At 40.8% G+C, this 10900-nt stretch overlaps 3 protein-coding genes and 1 long non-coding RNA gene across 6 annotated transcripts; 3 read left to right on the top strand and 1 right to left on the bottom strand.

The window, feature by feature from the left end:
- The first annotated feature begins 1509 nt into the window (after nt 1-1509).
- npvf (neuropeptide VF precursor) lies at nt 1510-3051 on the top strand. The gene is given in 4 exon segments (XM_088318973.1): nt 1510-1701; nt 2158-2500; nt 2503-2512; nt 2871-3051. Coding segments are annotated over 4 exon segments (585 nt in total). The 5' UTR covers nt 1510-1539; the 3' UTR covers nt 2941-3051.
- On the bottom strand, nt 1535-3747 carry LOC148321381 (uncharacterized). 2 transcript variants are annotated; one of them, XR_015846921.1, is made up of 4 exons: nt 3695-3747; nt 3490-3570; nt 1987-2050; nt 1535-1675 (listed from the first exon to the last, which is right to left on the bottom strand). It is a non-coding gene; the product is annotated as an uncharacterized LOC148321381 (long non-coding RNA). The 2 variants fall into 2 exon arrangements; XR_015846922.1 differs by lacking the exons at nt 3490-3570; nt 3695-3747 and adding an exon at nt 3339-3478.
- On the top strand, nt 3739-5329 carry LOC148321380 (cytochrome c iso-1/iso-2-like). Its single transcript, XM_088318974.1, has 3 exons — nt 3739-3866; nt 4135-4310; nt 4687-5329. The coding sequence occupies exons 2-3, from the start codon at nt 4142-4144 to the stop codon at nt 4836-4838; spliced, it is 321 nt and encodes a 106-aa protein (XP_088175100.1). The 5' UTR covers nt 3739-3866; nt 4135-4141; the 3' UTR covers nt 4839-5329.
- A 129-nt stretch (nt 5330-5458) lies between these two features.
- On the top strand, nt 5459-10862 carry LOC148321379 (uncharacterized). Of its 2 annotated transcripts, none has more exons than XM_088318971.1 (18): nt 5459-5671; nt 6709-6825; nt 6900-7012; nt 7081-7200; nt 7282-7326; nt 7404-7430; nt 8058-8129; nt 8292-8354; nt 8419-8445; nt 8535-8579; nt 8668-8703; nt 8786-8866; nt 8940-9036; nt 9110-9249; nt 9323-9442; nt 9508-9637; nt 9866-9968; nt 10064-10862. In XM_088318971.1, the coding sequence occupies exons 2-18, from the start codon at nt 6723-6725 to the stop codon at nt 10131-10133; spliced, it is 1392 nt and encodes a 463-aa protein (XP_088175097.1). In that variant the 5' UTR covers nt 5459-5671; nt 6709-6722; the 3' UTR covers nt 10134-10862. The 2 variants fall into 2 exon arrangements, with proteins under 2 accessions (XP_088175097.1, XP_088175096.1); XM_088318970.1 differs by having other exon boundaries at nt 6704-6825.
- The last annotated feature ends 38 nt before the right edge of the window (nt 10863-10900 follow it).

Here is a 10900-nt window from a genome sequence, read left to right as displayed (position 1 = left end):
TAACTGCACATGCCCACAAATCACCAAACAAATCCGACGTTGTCCCTCTTCTGGAGAGGAATTCTGGGAACGCTTCCAGATCCCCGACAAGTTAATAGATGAGGGTGACCAAACGTCATGCAGCACATTGAGCTTGCCTGAATGTGTTGACCCGTACAGTCAATGTATCCGCATCAGATTTGGAACGAAGCTCAAAATCAGGTTAATATTTTGTTCATGGATTAGACTAAAATATTAAGATTACAAAAAGTGCACTGCACTGTGACAATTAAAAGGTGCACTTCAATCCGGGGTGATTTCTAGCAAACAGACAGGTGGGAGTGGTGCAGAGGGTGAGGGGGAAGTAAATGGCAAGATGAAAAGGCCACTTGGGAGGCTGGCGAGGGATGTACATTAAAAACATTAGGAGGAGGAGGAGATAACAATGGCAGTGCAGAAGGTCTATGGGGGGAGTGCTGAGCGCTCCGTTCGAGAACAAAGGGAGAGCTGGAGGTACTGGGAAGCTCTCTGTGGACGTGACAGTTAAAAACCGTAGGAGACGGCCCTTCGTCCACAAGGCAGAGAAGGGTCGAAAACAGGTTAGAAATAAATAATATTACAGAAAGATTAACTCGAAACGTGGCCTTAAAAAAAAAAAAAAAAAAAAAGTTTCGGGTAGCTTGCCATGGTTACACAGCAAACAGAAACAACGAAATAAAAAATAAAAAATCCTAATCAACCTGCGTCTCACGTCAGGCGTTCCTCGCATTCTTTCTGCGCTGGATGCGAATGCAGCGACGGTGCGTGCATCCAAATAGGCAAGCAGGAATGCCGAGTGACGTCATCGGCCACATCTGCGTTTTGTTAGATGTTATTCGGAGAATGGCTTGGCGAACCTGCAGCCCCTCAACCGCCCACAACATGTCAAAAGATGAAAGACTAGAAAATCTCTTCATCGGTCTGCCTGACAGTCAGTCTGCAAACGCATAGCGTAAAACTTATTGGAAAAGATTTTGACGGTTGAAATGTATTATGCGGGGAAGAGATTTAATGCTTTCTTACAATGTAAATTCATTGGCTGTATAGCCAAACTTGTGTTGTCGTCACATTAAAGAAAACATAATTTGAAACCTTTGCTAACTGCAACCTTCTGTTTATATTCATGTAAAATACCCCGAATAATTCGGGAGGAGGGATTGAAGGATTTGACTTAAATTCATTGTTCAGCCCTACTACAAATACAAAAAAAATACTTCTAAATTCCCCAAATCATTTTCACCTCTCAATCAGCTCTCTAGAGCATGATCTCATTCTATCTCACATCAACAAAGACCACTGAGCTCATTCATCAGCCCAATTAGGACATTCAAATTCCATTCTTTGATATCACCCTTGCCGGATGAGCCGTCATTCAAGAATGTGTTCAGTTCAAATGAGACTTGATTTGAGTGGGTGTCGGTAACACGCCACCCCGCAGGTGACGTGTTTCATCAGTGGTCTTTATTAAACAGAGGTCAGTGAGAAATTAAGAGAGGTGCATTGGCGTCTACAAGTGTGAACATGGTGATGAAAATCTTACTGTCAGTTCTCTTGATGTTGGCAGGTCTTGACGGCGCGGCCGTGTCCAGTCCAAAGGTCAGTGGGAAATCCCTCCATTGTGGGAAAGACCTGCAGAGCTGCAATCAAGGATGGAGCACTGTAAGGATGCAAACACACCATCAGGTAAAAATCATGTCCACGTCACGTACTGTGCTTGTTATATGCCGCTTGTTTATTCATGTCATGTCAAATTACGTTCATACGGGAATACAACTTTTCCGTGATGGAAGGTGTGTGCTGGCTCCCATTTAATTCGAGTTTGAATGTGATTGGCTAATTCTGAACACAGCCACATTTGGCCATGAATTGACCAACACATTTCCATGTTTAGTTAGAATTGGTTATTTCAAAAATTTGCTTCTTCATGATGTTCACATTATGACATCATGAGACCAAGACAACACCTACCAATTGGTCAAAAGGAAGTTTGTTGTCCACTGAGGAGAAGCAGGTTGCAACAGAAATACAGCGACTAGAAGAGGAACAAAAATTAAAATTTTATTCTTGTGATGAAACATTTTTAAAAGGTTCTGGTCGTTAACCACCCGAATTTATTTTATTTTTTTAAACTATCCAAAGAGAAAAGGTGAAATACTGAGAAGTTTAGACCTGGAGCACTTCAAACTTGTTGTGGGCCTGACCAGAAGGAAAATGAGCCTCCCCATCGCTGTCATGCTCCGCCCTCCTGATGCAAAACCCGTCCACCTGCTCACAAACATGCCCCGACGCTTTGGGAGGGAAAGTTCTACTGATGATATAAAGTCACCCCCTAACAAGCCCCAGAGGTTTGGAAGGTCTTGGGTGGCGATTCCAAAATGTGTCGAATGTGTCGGAGAGATTCACAACCCAGAAGCACGTCAAAGATGGAGAAGCAAAGTTCTGTGCTAGAGGCTTCTTCAAATGTGAGCCAAGTTGTGGGAAACAGCTTGCACTGGTAGGCAACTCTAATGACTGTCCATCACTATTTTTCTGTGAAAATACTTTTTTCTTAAGCTGTGTACTATTCTTTAAAATAATGAGATGTTGAGTCAGCAGTCATATTTTCCCAAAAATTAGCAATGCTTCACAAATTCTGCCAAGGTATGTAAACCATAGGCATAATCTTAATACATTTCTCAATATTTATATCATAATATTATTTATATATAAGCAGTCAATTCAATTTTGTCCCTAGGATATGTTTAAAAATATTTAGTATTATTCGATTCAACTTAAATATTATCTTTGAACATGTTATTTGGAATTGGTGTCCCTTTTAGCAATAAATATTAACCAATGAATTTTCCCTAAAGGTTTGAGGAGTTTAACTTCAGCTGGGAAGAAATGGAGACACAAATAAAGAGACTCCAAGAAATCATGTAAATCTATGCAGGGTTTTCATGCAAGTGTGATAATTCAATTCTAGCAGCAGGCTCTGTGATATTGTGATCTAAAGAAAGTCTATAATAGTATAAATAAAATCTGAAATATCTCTTTGTGGGGGATTGTCTTTTTTTTTTAGATACAATTGGAGTTATAGATTTTGTATGTTTTTATCCATTCTCATCTTTGCCTTTGCTTCCCTCTGCTGGCGAATTAAAACACTGCAAAGTTAACGACAGCTTGTGTATAAAAGTGGCGTATATTACTGGATTTACCACATCCTTGTGACATACACGGTTTGGTAGACGTGTTTAATTTATTATTATGCCAGGTAATATTATTTGTAGCACGCTAAATTTGCTTGCTAACTTCGTAGCGTTCGTGTTTGTCAAAATTACCTGCTTTTGATATCATATCGGGTGAAAGTCAACTTCCGAGGCGTTTAACATTTGACCAAGTTGTACAGGTTCTTTTCACTTAAAAACCAACGCAACTGGACTGAAAATTAACTTAAAATGTAACCACATGTCAAAAATTGCCCAATTATACCTCAAGCTAGTTGGCACCGCGACACCGGCGTCGACGTCAAGCGGCCAAATGTGACGTCACAGATATGCGGAAGTTCTTCTTCTACGAAACAAGTAAATAAATAGTGACTTAATAATAACAATTATTTGTTTATTTTATTTTTATCCTTATTATTATTATTGTTATTATTATTATTATTATTTATCATTAAACGATAAATTCTCACCTGGCTGAGTCAACCTGACAGACACGCCCTCTTGAAATATGAGATGGTTGATTTGGGAGGGTTGGATAACATCTGCAAAAAAAACCAAAAAAACTTGTCACTTGAGAAGGGTGGTGCCTCTTCTGGCAAGACGTTTAAGAAGTTTAGGCTGCATACCTCAACGAACAGAAAGGTAAGGATTTTTACTGTTGTTTACTAAATCATTTCAGTTTAGATTTTTTTTCTCTGTTTAACTTTTGTGAGCATTATGTCCAAATACAAAAACACACAAATTGGTTCTAATGTTTATCCACGGGTGTACATGTAATCATTATGAAGAGGAATCCGGAATGCTATTGTAACTTTGACCAGTAATTGTTACCCAAGTGTATTTTTTTTTGTTTGTTTTCTTGTGCACCATCACATTAAAAAATGGTCCTGTTAATTTGCTCTCTTCTTAGGGTGGCCATGGGGGACGCAGCTAAAGGGAAGAAGGTGTTTGTATTAAAATGTGCCCAGTGTCACACTGTGGAGGAAGGTGGAAAACACAAAGTGGGGCCAAACCTGTGGGGTCTCATTGGCAGGAAAACAGGACAGGCGCCGGGATTTTCTTATACACAGGCAAATATTGACAAAGGTATGACCTAATTATTTTTATTATTCAATCATTATTTTATATTCTACCATTATAATACTATTCTGGGTTTCAGCTCTTAGGTTGATGTGCCACACAAATAAATGTAATATAATAAAGCACTTTCATACGGTAGAAAAATATCTGAAGCTATAATCTTTTTGTTTTTAGAACTGCTCCATGTTTGTAAATTGTTTTTAACACTCGCCTGATTTTTTCAATGTGCAGCAACTGTAGCACTGGGAAAGTAATTTGTTTTTTTTGTGTCACTGTCTTCAGGTTTGCAGGTCTGAACAGGCAGAGTGTCTTTTTGCAAAACCCGATAACGCATTCTTTCCATTACAAGGAAAGAAAGTAATCCGTGTGATTGTTTTTCTAGGCATTATATGGAGTGAAGAGACTCTGATGGTGTACCTTGAAAACCCCAAGAAATATATTCCCGGTACCAAGATGATCTTCAGTGGTCTCAAAAAGAAACGAGAGAGGCAGGATATCATCGCGTATTTAAAGGAGGCCACCTCGCCCAAATAGACGCAAGAATTCCTCTTTGGACATCAGTTTGATAAAGATTGTGTAGAACTACAGTTTTAATCTACGTTGTTATGTATACACACTTTTGAATGAAATTTAAGGGTGCAGAATTCCTCAGGTATTTTAGATTTTAAGATGTTTACTTACAGACTTCAAACCCTTTGCACTTTTCTTTATCATCCTAAATTAATTGCAACTTTAAGACATTTTCTAATACTTTTTTTTCTGAATCTCTACTGATATTTTGAAGTCGCTTGTGGAGGCTGCACATTGTAATTTATTTATTTCTATACATTCATACTTTACACACAGGAAAGACAAAAGTCATCTTTTTGTCATTGTGTTAAATTAGGAAAATGCAATTGTGTGGAACATTTTGCCACAAAAATCTAAGCACAGTCTTTTTTAGTACACGGTTGGCTTTATGAAACTTGGTCTAATTCTTATTGTTCAATTAATTGAAATAAATGAAATAATTTACAATACAATAACGTGTTCTTTTTTCAGTCTTCTACAAAGTGTTCAGTTTAAATGTATTGAAATGCGCCAAGGTTTGCATGGCCTAAAACGTCCAGCAGGTGGGGCAATTTCCCGTCTGCAGACAGCAGCCGCATCGCAAAGTGACCCCGAAGCAAGTCGCATCCTTAATGTGTCACTTCATTCGGGATTGCAGAGCCACTTGGATTGAGCTCTGCCGAGCTCCACTCAGCAGTGACCTCTGTTCTTAACATTTTTCCGAGAAGAGATTTTTTTTTTTGCAACGACGGGAAGCACGTAGATTCTTCGCTTTTTCGTTGGAATTGCAGGGAGCGTGTCTGCCGTTTTAACGGACGGTAAGAAAAACCATGACATTATGACGTATTAAAATGATAAATTAAAGATAACACACTAGTGAAGCAACCGCGCAGGTGCAGCATATTTATATCTTAACTTGGCTCAGCCTCTTGCTTTGCCATCTTGCACCATTATGGATGCTGTCTGTACGAGTGAGCTTGCGTTGATATAATTCATATCCCCTAGTGATGAGTGAATAAATGCATGTGTGATCATGGTGCAGGTTTGAGACAATGGGCACATGGACAGAGTATGCAGTGTCTACTTGCATCTGCTGCATTGGAGTCGCAACACGTTTACGCTTGCGTATATGTCACATGTCCTATTCCACTTGCAATGTGTAGGCAAGTGAACAGCAGTTATAAAATGTAGAGCTTAAAAAAAAGATTTGAAAAGTTTGGATGAAGACTGTAGAAGTTGCATGTCAACATGCATTATTAATATGTACATGATAAATATGTAATGCAAAGTTCCCTTCTGAATACATGGGGTGATGTGACAATCTTAAAGGGGAAGTCAACCCAAAAATATTCTTTACAAGAACATGTTCTATGCAGGCCCACTGGTCAAAACAGGATATTCTGATCAATATTACGTTTGTGGAATATGAGATAGGCATAAAAAAAAACAACAACAGTTATTAGCCTCATTTTGTCGCTTCTGTTGCCTTAAAATTACATCACAGTTACTCACGGCTCAGATAACAACCAATCATGGCTCAGCTTCAGAAAATAGGTGAGCCGTGATTGGGTGTGTCTGTATGTTATTTATTTATTTTTTTTTACCTGGGTCAAGAATATCCTCATAACACCTGTCACCTGTCTACATCAAATTATGAACTACAGACCTTTTTAAATAGACTTTAGTCGGAGTTGTATAGTCTAACTTTGTAGCACTTGTAGAAAATAATATTTTTGAACATTTAACTTTGTGTATTTTGGTTCACTTTAGGAAAGTTATCAAATTCCAGGTTGAATGATATTTTTATCATATATTTCTTCAAAATATGTGATTTATGTTATGTTTTGAAGGGTAAAATCCACACTAAGAATGGACTTAGCAATAGTTGCTGTGTTTTGGCACATTCTTGTGAGTCCTGCCTGGGCTATGTCCCATCACTCCTTCGTGGACAGATTCTTCACATCCCACTCAGGTAGGATGTTCAAACGTGTATGTCCTGATGACAGAAATTACCGTGTGCGACATTTCTTCCATGTTTCCTCCCAGTCGTCAGGTTGCTGGATAAGCCGATGACGTTTGATCCCTGTTGTCTGACGTCGCCACCTCCTCCTCCGCTCCACCCACCACCACCACCTCAGCTCTGGAAGCAAGGCAAACCTGTAAATGTCGCACACACGCCGACACATTTGCCCGGAAGGATTTAATGCAACGCTTTCCTTGTTTGAAGGACGATGGCAGCTTGCCAGTGCCAGCGGTGTTTCGAGGAGAGGAGCAGCAAAATGAACATCCGGTGATACCGGGTTGCCCAGCTGGGCCTCCAGGACCACCAGGACCCCGTGGCCCAGAGGTGGGGAGGCTCTTGTAAAACTGAATTAAGTGGCCGCATTTGAATATGGGTACATACTGTAAACACCTTGTCATCTTTCAGGGTGACGGTGGATTACCTGGCATAAGAGGACCAAAAGGAGAAAAGGTGCATTTTCTGATCTTTATGTTTTTGTGTTTCTCTCATGAAAGCAAAATCTCTCTTCCTTCATTTGGCCTTCTCAGGGAGAAATTGGACGTCCAGGATCAAAGGTGAGATATCTCATTTTCCATGTCATCCTTGGGATAATGGGAACTCTATCTCCTTCTGTGGTTCTCACAAGAAGAACATACTTTGCAGCCATTTAAATTGGTGGTGCAACATTCGAAAACATGGGAAGACACTTGCTCTCATCCCCCCACCCTCCTCCCCTCAACTCTATAAATTTGCCTTTTGATCCCTTTCACTTTCTACGCTTTCCTGTTTTCTTGGCCTGCATCCATTAAACTACAGTCTTGGAACCGGACTCCAATCCTGCTGAACAATTCACTTCTGCTCCTTAATCTCCCTAAGTGCTTTTTTTCCTCTCGCCCAATGATAAATCACCTCACACAGCAGCAGGAGCAGCAGGTCCACTGTGTCCCAACAGGCTGCTGTTCGTTAAATGACAAGCATCCAAATGAGAGCGCGCGGCTCGCATGGCAGCAGCACCGGCACCCCGTACAGGCATCACGGAGCTGTTTTGTCATGTATGAGCCGCTCCTGCCTGCAAGAAGCAACAAAGCATAATCCGCAAAGCTCAGGGGTGCAATTAGAGCTAGCACAGTCATCTGTTGTGTTTGATTAAGGAATCATTGATGGTTATTTTCAGGCATTTATCTGCCGCTTTTTTTTTTAAGGGCCGTACGGGAGCGCCGGGTCTTCCCGGGAAACAAGGACTTCCAGGATGGCCTGGTCCACAGGGACCCATGGTAGGCGTTCAATTATGCAACTCCTGATTACAGTTTGCTTAATCAACATGGAGTTACTCTATTTTGGTGTGAATCACACTCATCTGTGATAAAAAAAAAAAAAAAGGTGGACAAATAGCAGCTAGTGTTGCATGGAAAGATGGTGTTAGTTTTTTTTTTTAGGGTGAAAAAGGAGATCCAGGCCTCATGGGACTACCAGGAATGAAGGGACCCCCAGGAATGAAGGTTAGCACCACGGTGGTCTTTATGGAATGAATTATTTCATTTTTGCATTTCTCATTTCTTGTAGGGGATGCCTGGTTACCGGGGAGAGAAGGTAGCTTTTTAGCATTTATAGTCCAGTAATGAAGCTTTGTTTTATATCTTCTATCATTATATTTGCCCAATGTTTAATGTTGTGAAAAGGGGGACACAGGAAGCCCAGGAGTACCAGGATCAAAAGGTGATAAAGTAAGAAAAGTTTTGTTTTTCTTACAAAGACAATTTTTTTTTTTTTTTGGTGAGGAAATGATTATTCTCGCATCCTGTCACTATTTAGGGAACTACTGGTTTACCGGGGATGCTGGGCCAGAAGGTAAAAAAAAAAAATAAATAAATAAATAAAATAAAGCAGTTAATTTTAGTCAGTATTTACTGATACCTTACTCTTCTCACAGGGAGAACAAGGACCAAAGGGAGAGCCCGGGGTCCCAGGCAAAAGAGGACCCACTGGGCGACCTGGAAAGAGAGGCAAACAGGTGAAATAACAACATGCATGATTTTGGAGTTATCATTTGCACACAAACCTTCTCCAACATTTGGTTTATTTAGGGGGAAAAGGGAGAAACTGGAGCCTCGGGATTTATGGGCAAACCTGGGCTCCCCGGTCCAAATGGGCCCCCTGGACCACCTGGTCCACCAGCCACTGGTAGCTGTCACGCACACAGTAGCGACACACTTTGGACGACATTTGTGTTAATCCACGACTGGGCATCTTCCAGGTCTCTATCTAGCTGGGGAAAAGGGGGAGAAGGGTCTTCCAGGCCCACCTGGTCGCTGTGAGTGTGACACTTTCCTTGTCGCAAACAAAGCTCCTTCTGGGAGCAACACACATGAGGAGACCCCCAATCAAGTCCCTGCCGTAAGACCACGTTAGCAACAAACTGCTCAATTCGTTGTACCACTTCTTATTGTTCTTCTTCAAATGCGTTTAGATATTTGTTGTGAGCAACGAGGAAGAGCTGGGCCGTCTACATCTGGATCAGGCGATCGCATTCCGCAAGGATCAGAAGGCACTCTATTTTCGAGATAAAGATGGATGGAAGCCCATACAGGTGAGTCATATTTGGAGAGAATCTGATTATTTGATAAAACACTTGCAATTATGTTTGTCTTAAAGCCATTCCAGCAATTTCAGTCCACTGAGAACGTGCCGGACAGAGTCGGTGTGTGCGGGGATGGGAAAGTGCAGCCGCAGGATGGAGAGGAATGCGATGATGGAAACCAAATTGTCACTGATTCTTGTCTGAGTGAGTCATATATGTGCTGGAGGCGTGTCACCATGTGAGGATGCTAAGATGCTTTCCAATACAAAAAAAATAAATAAATAATTCTTAAGTTCTTTTCCCGAGCATGCACTCACTACCTTCTTGTCTGATTAAATTAGCTGCAAAATGCTGCACTGGCACTGACACTTTCCTCTCTTCCTCTCCCCCATTGGCTCGGTGCCATTTTTCTGTCTTCTGTTCCGACTCCAGACTGCAAATGGGCCTATTGTGGAGATGGTTATCGACATGACGGCATGGAGGAGTGTGACGGAAAAGACTTTGGCTATCAGACGTGCAAATCCTATCTCCCTGGGTAAGATTACAATTTTATTACAATAAAATAAAATACTGAATTTGAATGCATTTACCAGTGTGTTGCACTTAATATCCTCCTGTCTTCTTCTACAGATCCTTCGGCCAGCTCAGATGCACCGAGTCCTGCGTCATCGACTCCACCGTCTGCAAGTACTTCACCTGAGCAGAACACAAGGTGCAAAACTTTGCAACTCGTCTTCATCATTCAAGGGGGATTCCGCTTCAGATTTCACTTGGAAGTCTCACCTCATGGCCCTGATTGGCACTTGATGGACTGAGAGAGCACGAACAAGGGGTCCCCTCTGCTCTGTGCCATGAGATGACGAACAAGGAGTCAGCTTTTGGATCAGCTGTTGATTATTTTGTTGGCCTCAGGGATCTGCTACTCTCTAAACACGCTATGAAGGCAAACACGGAAATGATTGTATGGAATGACTTGCTGAGTGTTATTACGGACATAAGCGGAGCATCTTTTATAACGAGAGAAAAGACCTCTTCCAAGGGGCTATAGCATTGCCACCACAGTATGCAGAATGCTTTAAACATGTGCAATATATTATAAATCATATATTTATAAAGTGAAATGCTGTGCTATTGCATGGAAATGTGTTTTAACCAGAGCTGTAAATAGAGTTGCCAAAGTTTGAACCTTTCAAAATGAATGTCTTAATATATGATGAGATGTAAACAAGCAATACAGTAGCATGACAAAAAAATGTCGGACTGAAGAAAAAAAAAGTGACACAAGCTCATTAAGCTTTACATACTGGTCATTTTCCATGCACATTTTTACCGGGTCAATTTTGACCTGGGCCACAAAAGTCCTTCTAATAATTGTCAAAAATGTTTAACAATTAATAGCCTGTTTGACATTAATAAATGGATGATTAATCCCTAATCAATGTTTCGGATAAAAGGGAAAGTGTATTC

This window comes from Idiotropiscis lumnitzeri, chromosome 16, assembly GCF_059441095.1.
Source record: "Idiotropiscis lumnitzeri isolate Australia: NSW breed Sydney's pygmy pipehorse chromosome 16, RoL_Ilum_1.0, whole genome shotgun sequence".
NCBI classification, from domain to species: Eukaryota; Metazoa; Chordata; class Actinopteri; order Syngnathiformes; family Syngnathidae; genus Idiotropiscis; species Idiotropiscis lumnitzeri.
Note: the sequence above shows the minus strand (reverse complement) of the source record. Positions and strands in the feature narration are given on the sequence as shown.

Coding starts and splice junctions, on each gene's coding strand:
- LOC148321380 (XM_088318974.1), top strand. CDS start 4,142: ATGGGGGACGCAGCTAAAGGGAAGAAGGTGTTTGTATTAAAATGTGCC. Junction 4,311..4,686: donor ACAGGCAAATATTGACAAAG/GTATGACCTAAT, acceptor TTGTTTTTCTAG/GCATTATATGGAGTGAAGAG.
- LOC148321379 (XM_088318971.1), top strand. CDS start 6,723: ATGGACTTAGCAATAGTTGCTGTGTTTTGGCACATTCTTGTGAGTCCT. Junction 8,355..8,418: donor AGGGACCCCCAGGAATGAAG/GTTAGCACCACG, acceptor CATTTCTTGTAG/GGGATGCCTGGTTACCGGGG. Junction 8,446..8,534: donor CTGGTTACCGGGGAGAGAAG/GTAGCTTTTTAG, acceptor TGTTGTGAAAAG/GGGGACACAGGAAGCCCAGG.